Source organism: Trichosurus vulpecula, chromosome 1 (assembly GCF_011100635.1).
Source record: "Trichosurus vulpecula isolate mTriVul1 chromosome 1, mTriVul1.pri, whole genome shotgun sequence".
Taxonomy (NCBI): Eukaryota; Metazoa; Chordata; class Mammalia; order Diprotodontia; family Phalangeridae; genus Trichosurus; species Trichosurus vulpecula.
The window spans coordinates 426,442,793-426,457,992 of record NC_050573.1 but is presented as its reverse complement, the minus strand read 5'-3'; the positions used below and the strand labels follow the sequence as shown (position 1 = coordinate 426,457,992).

General features: G+C 37.8%; 1 protein-coding gene across 1 annotated transcript in view; it reads right to left on the bottom strand.

The window, feature by feature from the left end:
- The window catches only part of ZSWIM6 (zinc finger SWIM-type containing 6), a 214,738-nt gene that overhangs the window by 65,392 nt on the left and 134,146 nt on the right, over positions 1-15,200 (bottom strand). The window contains exon 2 of the mRNA XM_036741249.1: positions 11,183-11,539. Within this exon, the coding sequence (XP_036597144.1) occupies positions 11,183-11,539 (357 nt within the window). The remainder of the gene's footprint in view (positions 1-11,182; positions 11,540-15,200) is intronic.

Here is a 15,200-nt window from a genome sequence, read left to right as displayed (position 1 = left end):
CCCTAGCGCCATGAATCAGTGAGCTGTGGCAGTTACCAGACTTCTCAACCCACAAACACCAAGGACAACAGAGAAGGTTAGTGGGAAAAGTTGCAGGGACAGAGTGTAAGGAGTTTGTGGTTCAGTCACCACCCCAGGGGCAGCAGGGGCGGTGCAGCTACAGAAATACAGCTGCAGTTGCCTCCAGCCCCAGGCCCACCTGGTGGGAGGAATTAAGTGGCAGATCAGAGCAGAAGTGCAGAGGCTACTTAAGATCTGAGTCTGGTCCAGGCTGGCGGTTCTTGGGGGAGGAGGAACACTGGTGTGGCAGAGCTTCCTGTGTAGAAATAGCTCTGAAAACAATAGTGCATCCCCTCAAGCTTGGAACAAAGTACTCTCTACAAGCAGTCATACCCTGCTGAAAAACTGAAGGGTCAAGTAGTTGGCTGGGAACATGGCCAGGCAGTGAAAACAGACGCCGATTAAGACTCAGACTTTGGAATCTTTATTTAGTGACAAAGAAGACCAAAACATACAGACAGAAGAAGTCAACAAAGTCAAAGAGCCTATATCAAAGCCTCCAAGAAAAACATGAACTGGTCTCAGGCCATGGAAGAGCTCAAAATGGATGTGGAAAAGCAAGTTAGAGAAGTAGAAGAAAAATTGGGAAGAGAAATGAGAGCGATGTGAGAAAACTATGAAAAACAAGTCAATGACTTGCTAAAGGAGACCCAAAAAAAATACTGAAGAAAATAACACCTTAAAAAATAGACTACTTCAAATGGCAAAAGAGCTCCCAAAAGCCAATGAGGAGAAGAATGCCTTGAAAGCCAGAATTAGCCAAATGGAAAAGGAGGTCCAAAAGACCACTGAAGAAAATACTACCTTAAAAATTAGATTGGAGCAAGTGGAAGCTAGTGACTTTATGAGAAATCAAGATATTATAAAACAGAACCAAAGGAATGAAAAAATGGAAGACAATGTGAAATATCTCACTGGAAAAACCACGGACCTGGAAAATAGATCCAGGAGAGAGAATTTAAAAATTATTGGACTACATGAAAGCCATGATCAAAAAAAAGCCTAGATATCATCTTTCAAGAAATTATCAAGGAGAAATGCCCTGATATTCTAGAGCCAGAGGGCAAAATAGAGATTGAAAGAATCCACAGATCACCTCCTCAAAAAGATCCTAAAAAGGGGGGCGGAGCCAAGATGGCGGCTGGTAAGCACGGACTAGAGTGAGCTCCGTACCGAGTCCCTCCAAAAACCTATAAAAATGGCTCTGAACCAATTCTAGAATGGCAGAACCCACAGAACAGCAGAGGGAAGCAGGGCTCCAGCCCAGGACAGCCTGGATGGTCTCTGGGTGAGGTCTATTCCACACGGAGCTGGGAGCTGGGAGCTGGGAACGGAGTGGAGCAGAGCCCAGCCAGAGCGGCGTTGACGATCCAGACCAGAAGCCGGGCGGAGGGGGCCCTAGCGCCCTGAATATGTGAGTTACCAGACTCCTCGACCCACAAACACCAAAGACTGCAGAGAAGGTTAGTGGGAAAAGCTGCGGGAGTGGAAGGAGTTCGCGGTTCGGCTTCCAGCCCCGGGGGCAGCGGAGGTGGGGCAGCTACAGCTGTTGTTACTTCCGGCTCCAGGCCCACCTGGTGGGGGGAATTAAGTGGCGGATCACAGCAGGAGTGCAACAGCCTGCTGAAGATCTAAGCCCAGTCTGGACTGGGGGTCCTTGGGGAAGGAGGAGTGCGGCTCTGACAGAGCTGGCACCTCCCCCCCAAACGTAGAACATAGAACTCGTAAGTCTACAAGCAGTCATACCCCACTGAAAAACTCAAGGGTCAAGTTAGTTGGTTGGGAATATGGCCAGGCAGCGAAAACGCGCCCAGATTCAGTCTCAGACTTTGGATTCTTTCTTTGGTGACAAAGAAGACCAAAACATACAGCCTAAAGAAGACAACAAAGTCATAGAGCCTACAACCAAAGCCTCCAAGAAAAACATGAACTGGCCCCAGGCCATAGAAGAACTCAAAAAGGATTTGGAAAAGCAAGTTAGAGAAGTAAAGGAAAAATTGGGAAGAGAAATGAGAAGGATGCGAGAAAACCATGAAAAACAAGTCAATGACTTGCTAAAGGAGACCCAAAAAAATACTGAAAAATACATTGAAGAAAACAACACCTTAAAAAACAGACTAACTCAAATGGCAAAAGAGCTCCAAAAAGCCAATGAGGAGAAGAATGCTTTGAAAGGCAGAATTAGCCAAATGGAAAAGGAGGTCCAAAAGACCACTGAAGAAAATACTACCTTAAAAATTAGATTGGAGCAAGTGGAAGCTAGTGACTTTATGAGAAATCAGGATATTATAAAACAGAACCAGAGGAATGAAAAAATGGAAGACAATGTGAAATATCTCCTTGGAAAAACCACTGACCTGGAAAATAGATCCAGGAGAGATAATTTAAAAATTATTGGACTACCTGAAAGCCATGATCAAAAAAAGAGCCTAGATACCATCTTTCAGGAAATTATCAAGGAGAACTGCCCTGATATTCTAGAGCCACAGGGCAAAATAGAAATGGAAAGAATCCATCGATCGCCTCCTCAAATAGATCCCAAAAAGAAATCTCCTAGGAATATTGTTGCCAAATTCCAGAGCTCCCAGATCAAGGAGAAAATACTGCAAGCAGCCAGAAAGAAACAATTTGAGTATTGTGGAAACCCAATCAGAATAACCCAAGATCTGGCAGCTTCTACATTAAGAGATCGAAGGGCTTGGAATGCGATATTCCGGAGGTCAATGGAGCTAGGATTAAAACCTAGAATCACCTACCCAGCAAAACTGAGTATCATGTTACAAGGCAAAATATGGAGTTTCAATAAAATAGAGGACTTTCAAGCTTTCTCAGTGAAAAGACCAGAACTGAATAGAAAATTTGACTTTCAAACACGAGAATCAAGAGAAGCATGAAAAGGTAATCAAGAAACAGAAATTGCAAGGGACTTACTAAAGTTGAACTGTTTTGTTTACATTCCTACATGGAAAGATGATGAGTATGATTCATGAGACCTCAGTATTAGGGTAGTTGAAGGGAATATGCATATATGTGTATATATGTATATATATACATATGTATATATGTGTATATGTGTTTATGTATATATATATATAAGTGAATGTGTATGTATGTATCTATCTATGTGTATATGTATGTATGTATATGTATGTGTATATATATGTGTTTATATGTATATGTATATATATATATATATATATATATATATATATATATATATATATATATATATATATATATATATATATATATATGTAAAAGAGAGAGAGCAGACACAGGGTGAGTTGAAGATGAAGGGAAGATATCTAAAAGAAATAAAATGAAATTAAGGGATGAGAGAGTAACATACTGAGAGAGGGAGATAGGGAGAGATAGAATGGGGTGGATTATCTTGCATAAAGGTGGCAAGAGGAAACAGTTCTATGGGAGGAGGGGAGAGGGCAGGTGAGGGGGGAATGAGAGAACTTTGCTCTCATCAGATTTGGCCTGAGGGGGAATACCATACATACTCAGTTGGGTATCTTACCCCACAGGAAAGAAGAGGGAGGAAGATAAAAAAAAAAAATAAAAGGCGGGGGGATGATGGAGGGGAGGGCAGATGGGGGTGGAGGTAATCAAAACAAACACTTTGGAAAGGGGACAGGGTCAAGGGAGAAAATTCAATAAAGCGGGATGGGTTGGGAAGCAGCAAAATGTAGTTAGCCTTTCACAACATGAGTATTGTGGAAGGGTTATACATAATAATACATGTGTGGCCTAGGTTGAATTGCTCAACTTCTTAGGGAGGGTGGGTGGGAAGGGAAGAGGGAAGAGAATTTGGAACTCAAAGTTTTAATATCAGATGTTCAAAAACAAAAAAAGTTTTTATATGCAACTAAAAAATAAGATACACAGGCAATGGGGCGTAGAAATTTATCTTGCCCTACAAGAAAGGAAGGGAAAAGGGGATGAGAGGGGAGGGGGGTGATAGAGGGGTGGGCTGACTGGGGAACAGGGCAACCAGAATATAAGCCATCTTGGAGTGGGGGGGAGGGTAGAAATGGGGAGAAAATTTGTAATTCAAAATGTTGTGAAAATCAATGCTGAAAACCAAATATGTTAAATAAATAAATTGCTTTTAAAAAAAAAAAAAAAAGATCCTAAAAAGAAAACTCCTAGGAATATTGTCACCAAATTCCAGAGCTCCCAGGTCAAGGAGAAAATACTACAAGCAGGCAGAAAGAAACAATTTGAGTATTGTGGAAACACAATCAGGATAATACAAGATTTAGCAGCTTCTACATTAAGGGATCGAAGGGCTTGGAATATAATATTCCAGAGGTCAGTGGTGTTAGGATTTAAGCCAAGAATCACCTACCCAGCAAAACTGAGTATCATGCTCCAAGGCAAAATACAGACTTTCAATAAAATAGAGGACTTTCCAGCGTTCTCAGTGAAAAGACCAGAGCTGAATAGAAAATTTGACTTTCCAACACAAGGATCAAGAGAAACATGAAAAGGTAATCAAGAAAGAGAAATCATAAGGGACTTCCTAAAGTTGAACTGTTTTGTTTACATTCCCACATGGAAAGATGATGTGTATAATTCATGAGACCTCAGTATTAGGGTAGCTAAAGGGAACATATATATGCTCTTCGTGTGTGTGTGTGTGTGTGTGTGTGTGTGTAAATATATATAGACAGAGGTCACAGGGTGAGTTGAAAGGATGATATCTAAAAAAAATAAAATAAAATTAAGAGATGAGAGAGGGAGAAAGGGAGAGATAGAATGGGGTAAATTATCTCACATAAAAGTGCCAAGAAAAAGCAGTTCTGCTGGGAGGGAAGAGGGGGCAGGTGAGGGGGAATGAGTGAATCTTGCTCTCATTGGATTTGACCCAAGGAGGGAATAACATACACACTCAATTGGGTATCTTACTCCCCAGGAAAGGAGGAGGAAGGAGATAAAAAAGAGGTGATGATAGAAGGGAGGGCAGATGGGGGAGGACGTAATCAAAAGCAAACACTTTTCAAAAGGACAGGGTCAAGGGAGAAAATTGGATAAAGGGGGATAGGACAGGAAGGAGCAAAATATAGTTAGTCTTTCACTACATGAGTATTATGGAAGGGTTTTGCATAATGATACACATGTGGCCTTCAACACTGCTCACCTTCTTAGGTAGCGTGGGTGGGGAGGGAAGAGGGGAGAGAATTTGGAACTCAAAGTTTTAAAAGCAGATGTTAAAAAAAAGTTTTTGCATGCAACTAGAAAGTAAGATATACAGGCAATGGGGCATAAAAATCTATCTTGCCCTACAAGAAGGTAAGGGAAAAGGTGATGGGGAGGAGTGGGGTGACAGTAGGGAGTGCTGAGTGGGCAACGGGGCAATCAGAATATATGTCATCTTGGAGTGGGGGGAGGGTAGAAATAGGGAGAAAATCTGTAATTCAAACTCTTGTGAAAATTAATGCTGAAAACTAAAAATATTAAATAAATAACAGAAAAAAATAACTACAATGTATAGTAAAATGTAAAATCCTTAGGTGACTATCTACCAAGATACAGGAATTATATACAAAATACTTATAGTAATAGTCAAATAAATATTAAGTGCTCATGAATAGGCTGAACCAATAAAATAAAAATGACAATACTACCAAAATTTATTTACTTACATAATGCCATATGTACCAAATAATCAAATGACTACTCATAGAGCTAGAAAAAATGATAATGAAATTCATCTGTGGGACTAAAGGTCAAACATCTCAAGAGAAATAAAAAAGGGAAAGAAGTTGGACTAGAAATAGAAGATTTCAAACTACAGGACAAAATAGCAATCAATAAATCTATTTGGCACTGGTTACATAAATAGAGAAGCAGAATCAGTGGAACAGATTAGATACATAACATCCAGAAGCAAACAAACCTAGTATCCTAGTGTTCGATAATCTTAAAGGCTCCTGGGGTAAGAATGCACAATTCATCAAAAACTGCTGGGAAAACTGGAAAGGATTCCCAGGCTGGCAGCAATTAGATGTAGTCCAGCAACTCACACCACATACTAAGATAAGTTCCAAACATATAACTTGTTAAACATAAGATAAACACTTGTTAAAGTTAAACAAATGCCTAAGTGCACCAAGCAGTGCGCCTAAGTACTCAGGATACATAACAAAGGGCAAAAAATAATCCCTGCTTTCAAGGAGCTTACAGTCTAATGGAGGAGACAACATGAAAACAACTATGTGCAAAAAATACATTTGCGTGTTTATGTATATATATGATAAATTGTAGATAATCAACATAGAAACAGCAAGAAGGCCAGTGTCACTGTATCACAAAGTGCATGGTGGTTGGTAAACTTTAAGAAGGCTGAAAAAGTAGAAAAAGGGGTAGGTTATAAAGAGCTCTGACCACCAAAGTTGTTATATTTATTATATTATGTTATGTTGAAAGAAATTTGAGCAGAGAGATGAACAAGAAGACTACTGCAACAGTCCAAGTGTTGAGGGCCTACAGCACAATGGTGGCAGTATCAGAGAAGAGAACGTAAAACTGACAGCAACTGCCAAAAGACTGGATACAGGGTGGGGGTGAGAGAGTAAACAGTTGAGGTTGACACGTAGGTTGCATACCTGGGTGATCTGGGAGGATGATCGTATCCTCAGCAGTATTAAGTAAGTTTGGAAGAGGGAGGATGTGGGGAGAAAAATAATAAATTCAAGTTCTGAACATTTTGAGTAAAAGGTCAACTATAAAGAAATTAGAGGCACAAGGAAGAAATTATCTTTCAGATCTAGAGATTTAGAGGCAGCTAGGTGGTATAATGGATAGAGTGCTGGACTTGGGAGTCCAGAAGACCTTGATTTTGACTCCTGTCTCAAATACTACCTAGCTGTGAGTCCTGGACAACTCACTTAATCTCTTTCTTAGCTTTGGTTTCCTCATCAGTAAAATCAGTCTAATAAGAGCACCTACTTCACAGTATTGTTGGTGCGGATAAAATGAGATACTATGTAAAACACTTCGCAAACCATAAGATGCTATATAAAGCTAGCTATCATAATCATCATCTATGGATCTTATAGATAGGGAAAGAATTCATGAACAAATAAAGGATGAAGAGGATCACAGAAGATAAAATAAGACAAATTTGATTGCATACAATTAAAAAGTTTTTGCACAAACAAAACCAATGCCATGTGATTAAAAAGAGATAAAAAAGATACCACTACCTTGGAAAAATCTTTGCAAGTAGTTTTTCTGATAGAGGTCTCATTTCTAAGATATTTAAGGAACTGATTAAAATTTATAAGAATAATAGCCATTCTCCAATTGCCAAACGGACAAAGGATATGGAGCTTTGATTTGGTGCAGCCATTCTGGAAAGCAGAAAGTTACTAAGCTGTGCATATCTTTGACACAACAATACCAATATTATTCCTATACCTCTCAAAGAGATCACAGAAAGAGAAAAAGCTCTATCATCTCACACAAGAAATTTAAAGCTTTTCCTTTTGTGGTTGCAAAGAACTAGAAACTAAGGCAATGACCATCAAATGGGGGACGGCTGAATAAATTATGGTATTATAAACGCAATGGAATATTATTGTGCCATAGGAAATGATAGACTGTTTGTTTCCAGAAAACATATGACAGTATATGCATATAATATTTACATACAATAAATATTCTAAAAATTATAGTTTATTATTAAGACATATTGATCTCATATACTCATTATGTTCACATTGAACATATTGCTCAAAATCCAACCCTACTTAAAATCAATTAATCAGAAAGTATTTATGAAGCATTTAGTATATACTAGGCTCTATAGTTATAATTTAGGAAAAGAGAGGTAGACACTCACAAACTAATAGCAGAGACGACATTTAAATAATTAGGTAGATACAAGATACATACTGAGTAGAAAACTGTTTTATGAGGTAAGTCTCTCGGACATGGGAGGGATGCAGGGAGAAATTAAAGTGATGTAAAACCAAAAAAAATCAATTAAAAAAATTTTTAAAAGATATATACAGAATAAATAGGGAGAAATCTTGGAGATGAAAGCTGAGGATCCTAGGAAAGGTCCATTGCAGAAGATGAGACCTGAGCTGAAAACTGAAGGAAGAGGAAATTAGGAGGCCAAGGCAGGGATAGAGCATTCCAGACATAAGTGACAAACAGTGCAAAGGCACGGGGATGGGATATCTAACAAGGTAAAAAGAGATCAAAGTTCGTTACATAAAGTGTTACCAATTCTTCCCCAAAACATAGTCTATTTCTGCCTGTCCCATAATAAAATATATCCATAAAAGAGTACGACAAAGAATTGCTTTGAAAGTTGATTATGATTAAGTTTTATGTACTAAAGATCTAGCTGGAGGAAACAATATAACAGCTATCTCATTTTTACTAGAAACCAGTCATCTTTAAAAAAATACTCCTTTCTCCAGTCATACAAACAAAAATAGGTTAATTAACTGTCCTAAGAAGAGTTAACCCTAAATTAATACTTGTAAGGCGAACTTTTTAGGGGGATTTACAAATTTAAACAAAGAATGGTTAGAGTTAGCCAAATCCATAGAGGATGTATTGAGAAAAACAAGGACTCATTACTTACTCTCATTAATAAATTTTCAATAATATCAGATGTAGAAAGCATTTTTTTAATATAGCATGTGTATTTGGACAACCAGTCTAGGTTCTTGTTATCTCACTTCCTGCTAATCTATTATTAACAACACAGAGCCTTGAGGGAACAAATTTCCTATTGCAACACTTCAAGCTAATCTTGTTTCCCACGTTCCCTTTTCCTACTGTCTCCTACTTCTGAAACAGAAGGAACTAAGGCAATTACTTCAACCTATGTTGTTCAGGGTACTAGTTATTTTGGCAACATACTTTCAAAAGATAGGATTGACTGGATAAACTGTTTAACGGTCACTATTCTTATGCAACTGTTCTCATGCAATAGTTGGGATAAAAGGTAAATTTCTACATCTCACTGTCCACGCCATTACCTTGAATATTTCCTCTTTTTACCACCCTCACCCTTAATTTTAGAAATTGCAAGAAATACAGCAGTATTTATCAAATGAATTTCAAATACCAATTTACCTTGCTTACTCTTCACTATGGGAAATAAATTAAGCCATTTTTAAAAAAAAAAGAAACTTTGGCATGCGAGAGCTTACAACATAGACTTTTTTAGAAAAATCCAGAAAAAGCAATGACATTGTGGATACGATTCTTCCAAATACAACATTCAGATATCTTAGTATTCTTCTACAGTACTAGTATTTTTTTATATTCAACTTCTACCTACACATTTTAGATTTTCCATTTGATCATATCTTTTTATTATTTTTATGATTATATTATGTACACTCAGATATAACACTACTATATTAGATTATTTGGCTATGAAGATGAATGCACAGAAGACTCAATAAACGAACTGTTCTGTTTTTTCCCACCACCACCATCACCATTAAAAAACAATGTAGGGGCAGCTAGGTGGCACAGTGAATAGAGCACTGGCCCTCAAGTCAGGAGGACCTGAGTTCAAATTCGGCCTCAGAAACTTGACACAATTACTAGCTGTGTGATCTAAGTCACTTAACCCCAACTGCCCTGCCTTCCCCCCTCCAAAACAAACAAACAAACAAAAAAAATCAATGTAATTAGCAAATGACAAAATAGGCACAGAATCTTGGATCTGGAAGTGACTTTGGAGAATATCTAATCCAACTCATTTTACAGATTAAGAAACTGAGGCCCAGAAGGCAGTCACACAGCTAATTGGGGGAAAGGGAGATAAAATCAACCACTTGCAATTCTACTTCTGGAAGAACTCCTAGCAAGCCTGAAGTTTCAAAGGGGAATGATATTTGAGCTACATAATGAGGGATGAAACAGAATTGTTCCCAAAAATGCACTAAATTTGCTTTTGCCATCTTTCTGAGGCACCTGTGTAGCAATGTTATTTGTCATCGCTATTCTTGAATGCTGGCAAAACAAATGCCGAACAAGAATCAGAAATACCTTTTAACATGTTAGGTATTAATCTCACTTGGTCCTTACTTTGCTTTAATACTTTATTTTAGTAACCATTTTATAAAAGTAGACAATATCTGATGACAAGTAAGAGAAGGTACAAGTGTAAATAGGGTTAGCCGGGTTCTGCTTTGATAAAGCACTTCAAAAGAACCACTTCAAAAGAACTACTTAGATATGGAACATGTCACTGTCTTCTGAAATTAAATGTCTGTTAAAATGCAATTAAATCTAACTGTGGTTTTAAAGAAAAAAACCATGAATCTTACTGATAACTACATGTATGTACATATGTGTCTGTATAGTCCTATATAATTGCACTGCTGATATAATGTACTTTACTGCCTCATTTTACTCTAAAGGTGTTTCTGAAAAACAAATGGCAATTTCTTGTAAAGAAAGTATTTCATATCCACAAAGGAAAACTTGTCAGGAATTCTTTTGTAAGGTAAAATTATCTGCTTATAGTTCTCATGTCAATTCTTTAAGTGAGGCATAGCTGTATATTCTACATTTTTAAGAATGATCCTTAAACTTAATGACAATAATAGTAACAGCTTACATTTATATCATACTTTGATACTTTGAGGATCACAAAGAGCTTCCCTCAGAACAATTTTTGAAGACAGGTACCATTTGTCATTATTCTCCCCCAATCCACTAAAAAAATTTTTTTTTAAGCACCACTCTTACTTGGGGCAAGGAATCAGATCACATCATCAGGTTGTGTAAAATCCCTGGATTTTAGTAATAGTTCATAAGGTGGAAGAATTAAATAATGTACCATGTTATTTACCAGAACAAAAGTGATAAGGACATTTGAATGGAAAAAAAAATCTAAAGATCATATATTCAAGAAAATATAGGAAGAATGTCTAATGGAATGCTCCATTGTACCACAACTACAATATGGTTGAAAATATTAACAAACAGATCTGTAACTCCAACCATCTAGGAATAACATCTAATTTAGGTTATGTTTCTAGTGAGTTGTAAGGCAAATACAAAAAAAAAGTTTATTAAAGATAAAGAGGAAACCAAACATGAAATTTTATGGAACAAAAACCCTACTTACCATGGACTTGGTTGATTTCTGAATTCTGAGAAAGAATTTCATCTGCTAATTTTTGAGCGGTTGGCAAAACCTCTGTGTGGTGCACTGTGATCAAATACTGTACAAATTTTTGTAGTTGGTCTCTGTTCATTTGAAAGAGAGTCTCTGAAATGGGAAGATGCAGTTTGACCTGATCTGGCTTGCGGATGCGATATAAAGAAAGTGCCACAACGTGGGCACAGTAAAATATGTCCTTGTTTCCACAGCTACAGGTCACTGAGGTAATCTTGCAACGATCAAAGCTGATAGCTACGTTGCAAACAGTTTCTGGCTCCGATTGCATTGCAGGTTCTGTCACTGTGCCACTCAAGTGGAAACCTATACAAAAGAAAGGGAGAAAATTGAGCTTATATTAGAAAATGCAATAGTTTTTTGTGGTGTCATAATTCCAAGAAATCATTGTACTTCTAGCAACAACCAAACATTACTTTTGTAGTTTAGATATATTTTACTCCCTAAAATAAAAGCTTTCAATCATAGTAAAGTAAGCTAATAAAATTGAATATTAACCCTGCCATATTAATTTTATCACATATAAATCTATATAAGTTTTATAATCAGCATGTAAAAATACTCTAAGACTACAATAACTATAAGAAGTAAAACAGGATCACATCAACAATAAGCCATCCTTTACTATAACTTACTCTCTTGGCTATGCCTAACACAAGCTACCAACGATGATCTAAATGCTAAATCTGATCATCTTTTTTCAATCCTCATTCTTGACCTCTCTGTAGCCTTTGACACAGTTACTGCCTTCTTTTCCTTGAAACTCTCTTCTCTCTAGGTTTATGGGACACCACTCTCTCCTGGTTCTCCCAACTATCTGACCATTCCTTCTCAGCCTCCTTTGCCAGATTTTCATTTAGGTTATGTCCACTAACCATGAGTGTCTCACAGTGTTCTTCTGTCCTCTAATCCTTCCATACTGTTTCACTTGGTGATCTTGTTAGCTGCCATGGATTCAATGACCATCTCTGTGCTGATGATTCTCAAATCTTAACTATGCTGCCCTAACCTCTCTGCTGATCTCTAATCTCACATCTCCAACTTCCTTTTAAATATCTTGAAATGGATGTCCAGTAGACATCTTAAACTATATATGTCCGAAACAGAACTTCTTATCTTTTGTCCTAAGCCTTCCTCTCTCCCCATCCTACTTTCCCTATTACTGTAGAGTGTACCCCAGTTCCCCAGACTCACAACCTGGGTGTTATCCTCAACTACTAACCATCTTTCACCACCCCCCCCATTCAATCTCTTTCCAAGGCCTTTCAATTTCACCTTTCCAACAGTTCTCAAATATGCCCCACTTTCTCCTGATGCTGCCATTATCCTAATGCAGGACCTCATCACCTCATGCCTAGACTACTATAATAACCTGCCAGTTGGTCAGCCCACCACAAGTCTCTCTTCCCTCTAGTCTATCCTCTATTCAACCACCAAAGTGATTTTTTTAAAGTGCAATTTGGACCATGTCACCCCATACTCAATAAAGTCCAGTGGTTTCCTATCACTGCAGGCTCAGGTACTTCTCTTTTTGGTATTCAAGGCCCTTATAACCAAGCCCCCCACCTTTCCAATCTTCTTAAACCTTTCTCCTTCCCCCATATACTCTTGGGTCTTGTGACACTGGCCTCCTTGCAGTTCCACTAACAAGGCACTCCATCTTTCAGCTCCAGGCATTTTCTCTGGTTGTTTCCTATACCTGAAATGCTCTCCTCTCCTTAGCTCTGCCTTCTGGCTTCCTTCAAGTCCCAACTAAAATCCTGCCTTCTACAGGAAGCCTTTACAAACCTTTCTAATTCTAGTGCCTTCCCTCTGTTAATTACTTCTTATTTATTTTCTATAATTACTTCGCATTTATCCTGCATATAGCTTGTTTACATGTATTTGCGGGCTTGTTGTCTCCCCTATCAGACTGTGAGCTCTTCAAGGGCAAGGCTGTCTTTTATCACTCTTTGTAATCCAAGTGCTTGCCATAGTACCTGGCACATAGAAGGTACCTAATTAATGCCGACATCTGGTAAATGACAAAATAGAATTATAAGGAAAAGGCAACACAAAGTCTCTCTTTTTTTTTAGTTACAGGTATACTATATTGCCTATTAAATGCTTAGCCTGGAATAATATTCACTAGCTGAATTGCAGGAGCCAGAGTCTTCCACTCTTCTAAACATTAAAAGACAAACAAATTCAACATATTCCTATCTAGTAATTTGCTCGTTTCCACCCACTCACATTCACTGAAACACCTTAGGGGTGCAAACCTTTTCAAATTCATGTAATCGGAATTCCACAGAAATAGTAATGGAAGAGAACTTAGATGTTTTCTAGTCCAACCATTTATCTATGTAAGAATTGCTCTAAGATGTCCCTTCTGCTGGTCATCCAGCCTCAGCTTGAATACTTCCAACAAAGTGAACACAGCTATTTGCAGAGTAGTCCATTCTACCATTAGCTTTAATCGTTAGATTATTCTGTCCCATATTAGGCTGAAATCTGCTTCCTATAATTTCTATCCATGGATTCTAGTTCTGTTCTCTGTAACAACAGTTTAAATCTACTTCTTTCACCTGATAGTTCCCTAAATACAATTAATTCTCTAAACACAATGAACAAAGATAATAGTCATGTCCACCTTAGGAGTGTAGTCTTCATTCAAGTTTCCTCCAAACCAGAATGCAGAGAAAACTTCAGCCTATCTTTGAATCAGTCTCTATCTTTTGGATAAGCCTCTGCAGTTTATCAACCCAGTCAGGTCCTCACTACCTTGTACCTGGACCACTCCAATGACCTCCTGGTTAGTCTAGCTGCCTCAGGTCTCTCTCTCCTTAGTCCAATCTGTCTTCCACTCAGCTGTAAAAATGATTTTCCTAAACTGTAGAGGACCAAGTCACCCTTCCCTTCATTCAACCAACTCCAGTTGATCCCTATTAAGTGGATCCCTATTAACCTTCCAAATTAAATACAAAATCCTTTTTAGCTTTTAAAGCCCTTCAAAACCCGCTCCTTTCCTCCCTTTCTAGTGTTCTTAGACTTTATCCCCCTTCACATACTCTGTGATCCAATGACTCTAGCCAACTTGCAATTCCTGCCAGGACACTATCTTCCAACTTTGGCATTTGTACTGGCTTGTCTCCCATGTTGGGAACTATGTTCCTCCTCATGTCAACCTTCTGGCTTCACTACCTTCCTTCAAATCTCAGCAAAATCTCTAGCTTCTGTGAGAAGTCTTTCCTGGTCTTCCTTAACTTCAGTGCCTTCCCCCTAAAATTGTCTCCAGTTTCTCCTATTTTTATCTTGTTTGTACATAGATGTTTTTATGTTGTCTCCCTCATTAGACCGAACTCCTTGAGAGCAGAGACTATTTTTGGCCTTTCTCCCCCTATCCTTATCACTTAACACAGGGCCTGGCACACAGGAGACACTTAATAAATGTTTACCGACCAACAAATACGAGATATGTCCAAAATCAGGCAATGAAAAGAATTCAGTAATGGCCTTCCTTAAAACTTCATGCTATTTCTTCTACTATAGAATTCTCTAGGGTGAAATCCTAAAGGAGTGAGAAGACAACTGAATTGGCCAATTAAATTTCTTAGCTCTAATTTCTATTATTAAGATAAACTATTTTACTAATCATTAATGAAGTGGTTTAAAAACATTTAAAGACAAAGGACTGGTCTTGGATATACAAGCGATCCTAAAAGTCTTAATACAGTTTTAAACTAAAACTTAGCTACAGAGTGATAAATGTTTTGGCCATGACAACTCTAAAAAGCATCTACTAAGTTATAAAAGAGGATATATTTTGGTGGCAAGAATACTCAAAATGATAAAATTAAGGAACTGTAAAATATTCAACCATGGGTATTTAAATTCATTTAATGAAATCACAACTAAAAGTAAGAAAATGAGAAAATATCTTTGTCTAAGTGAAATATCTCATTTATCAGGTCTATGGCATACTCCA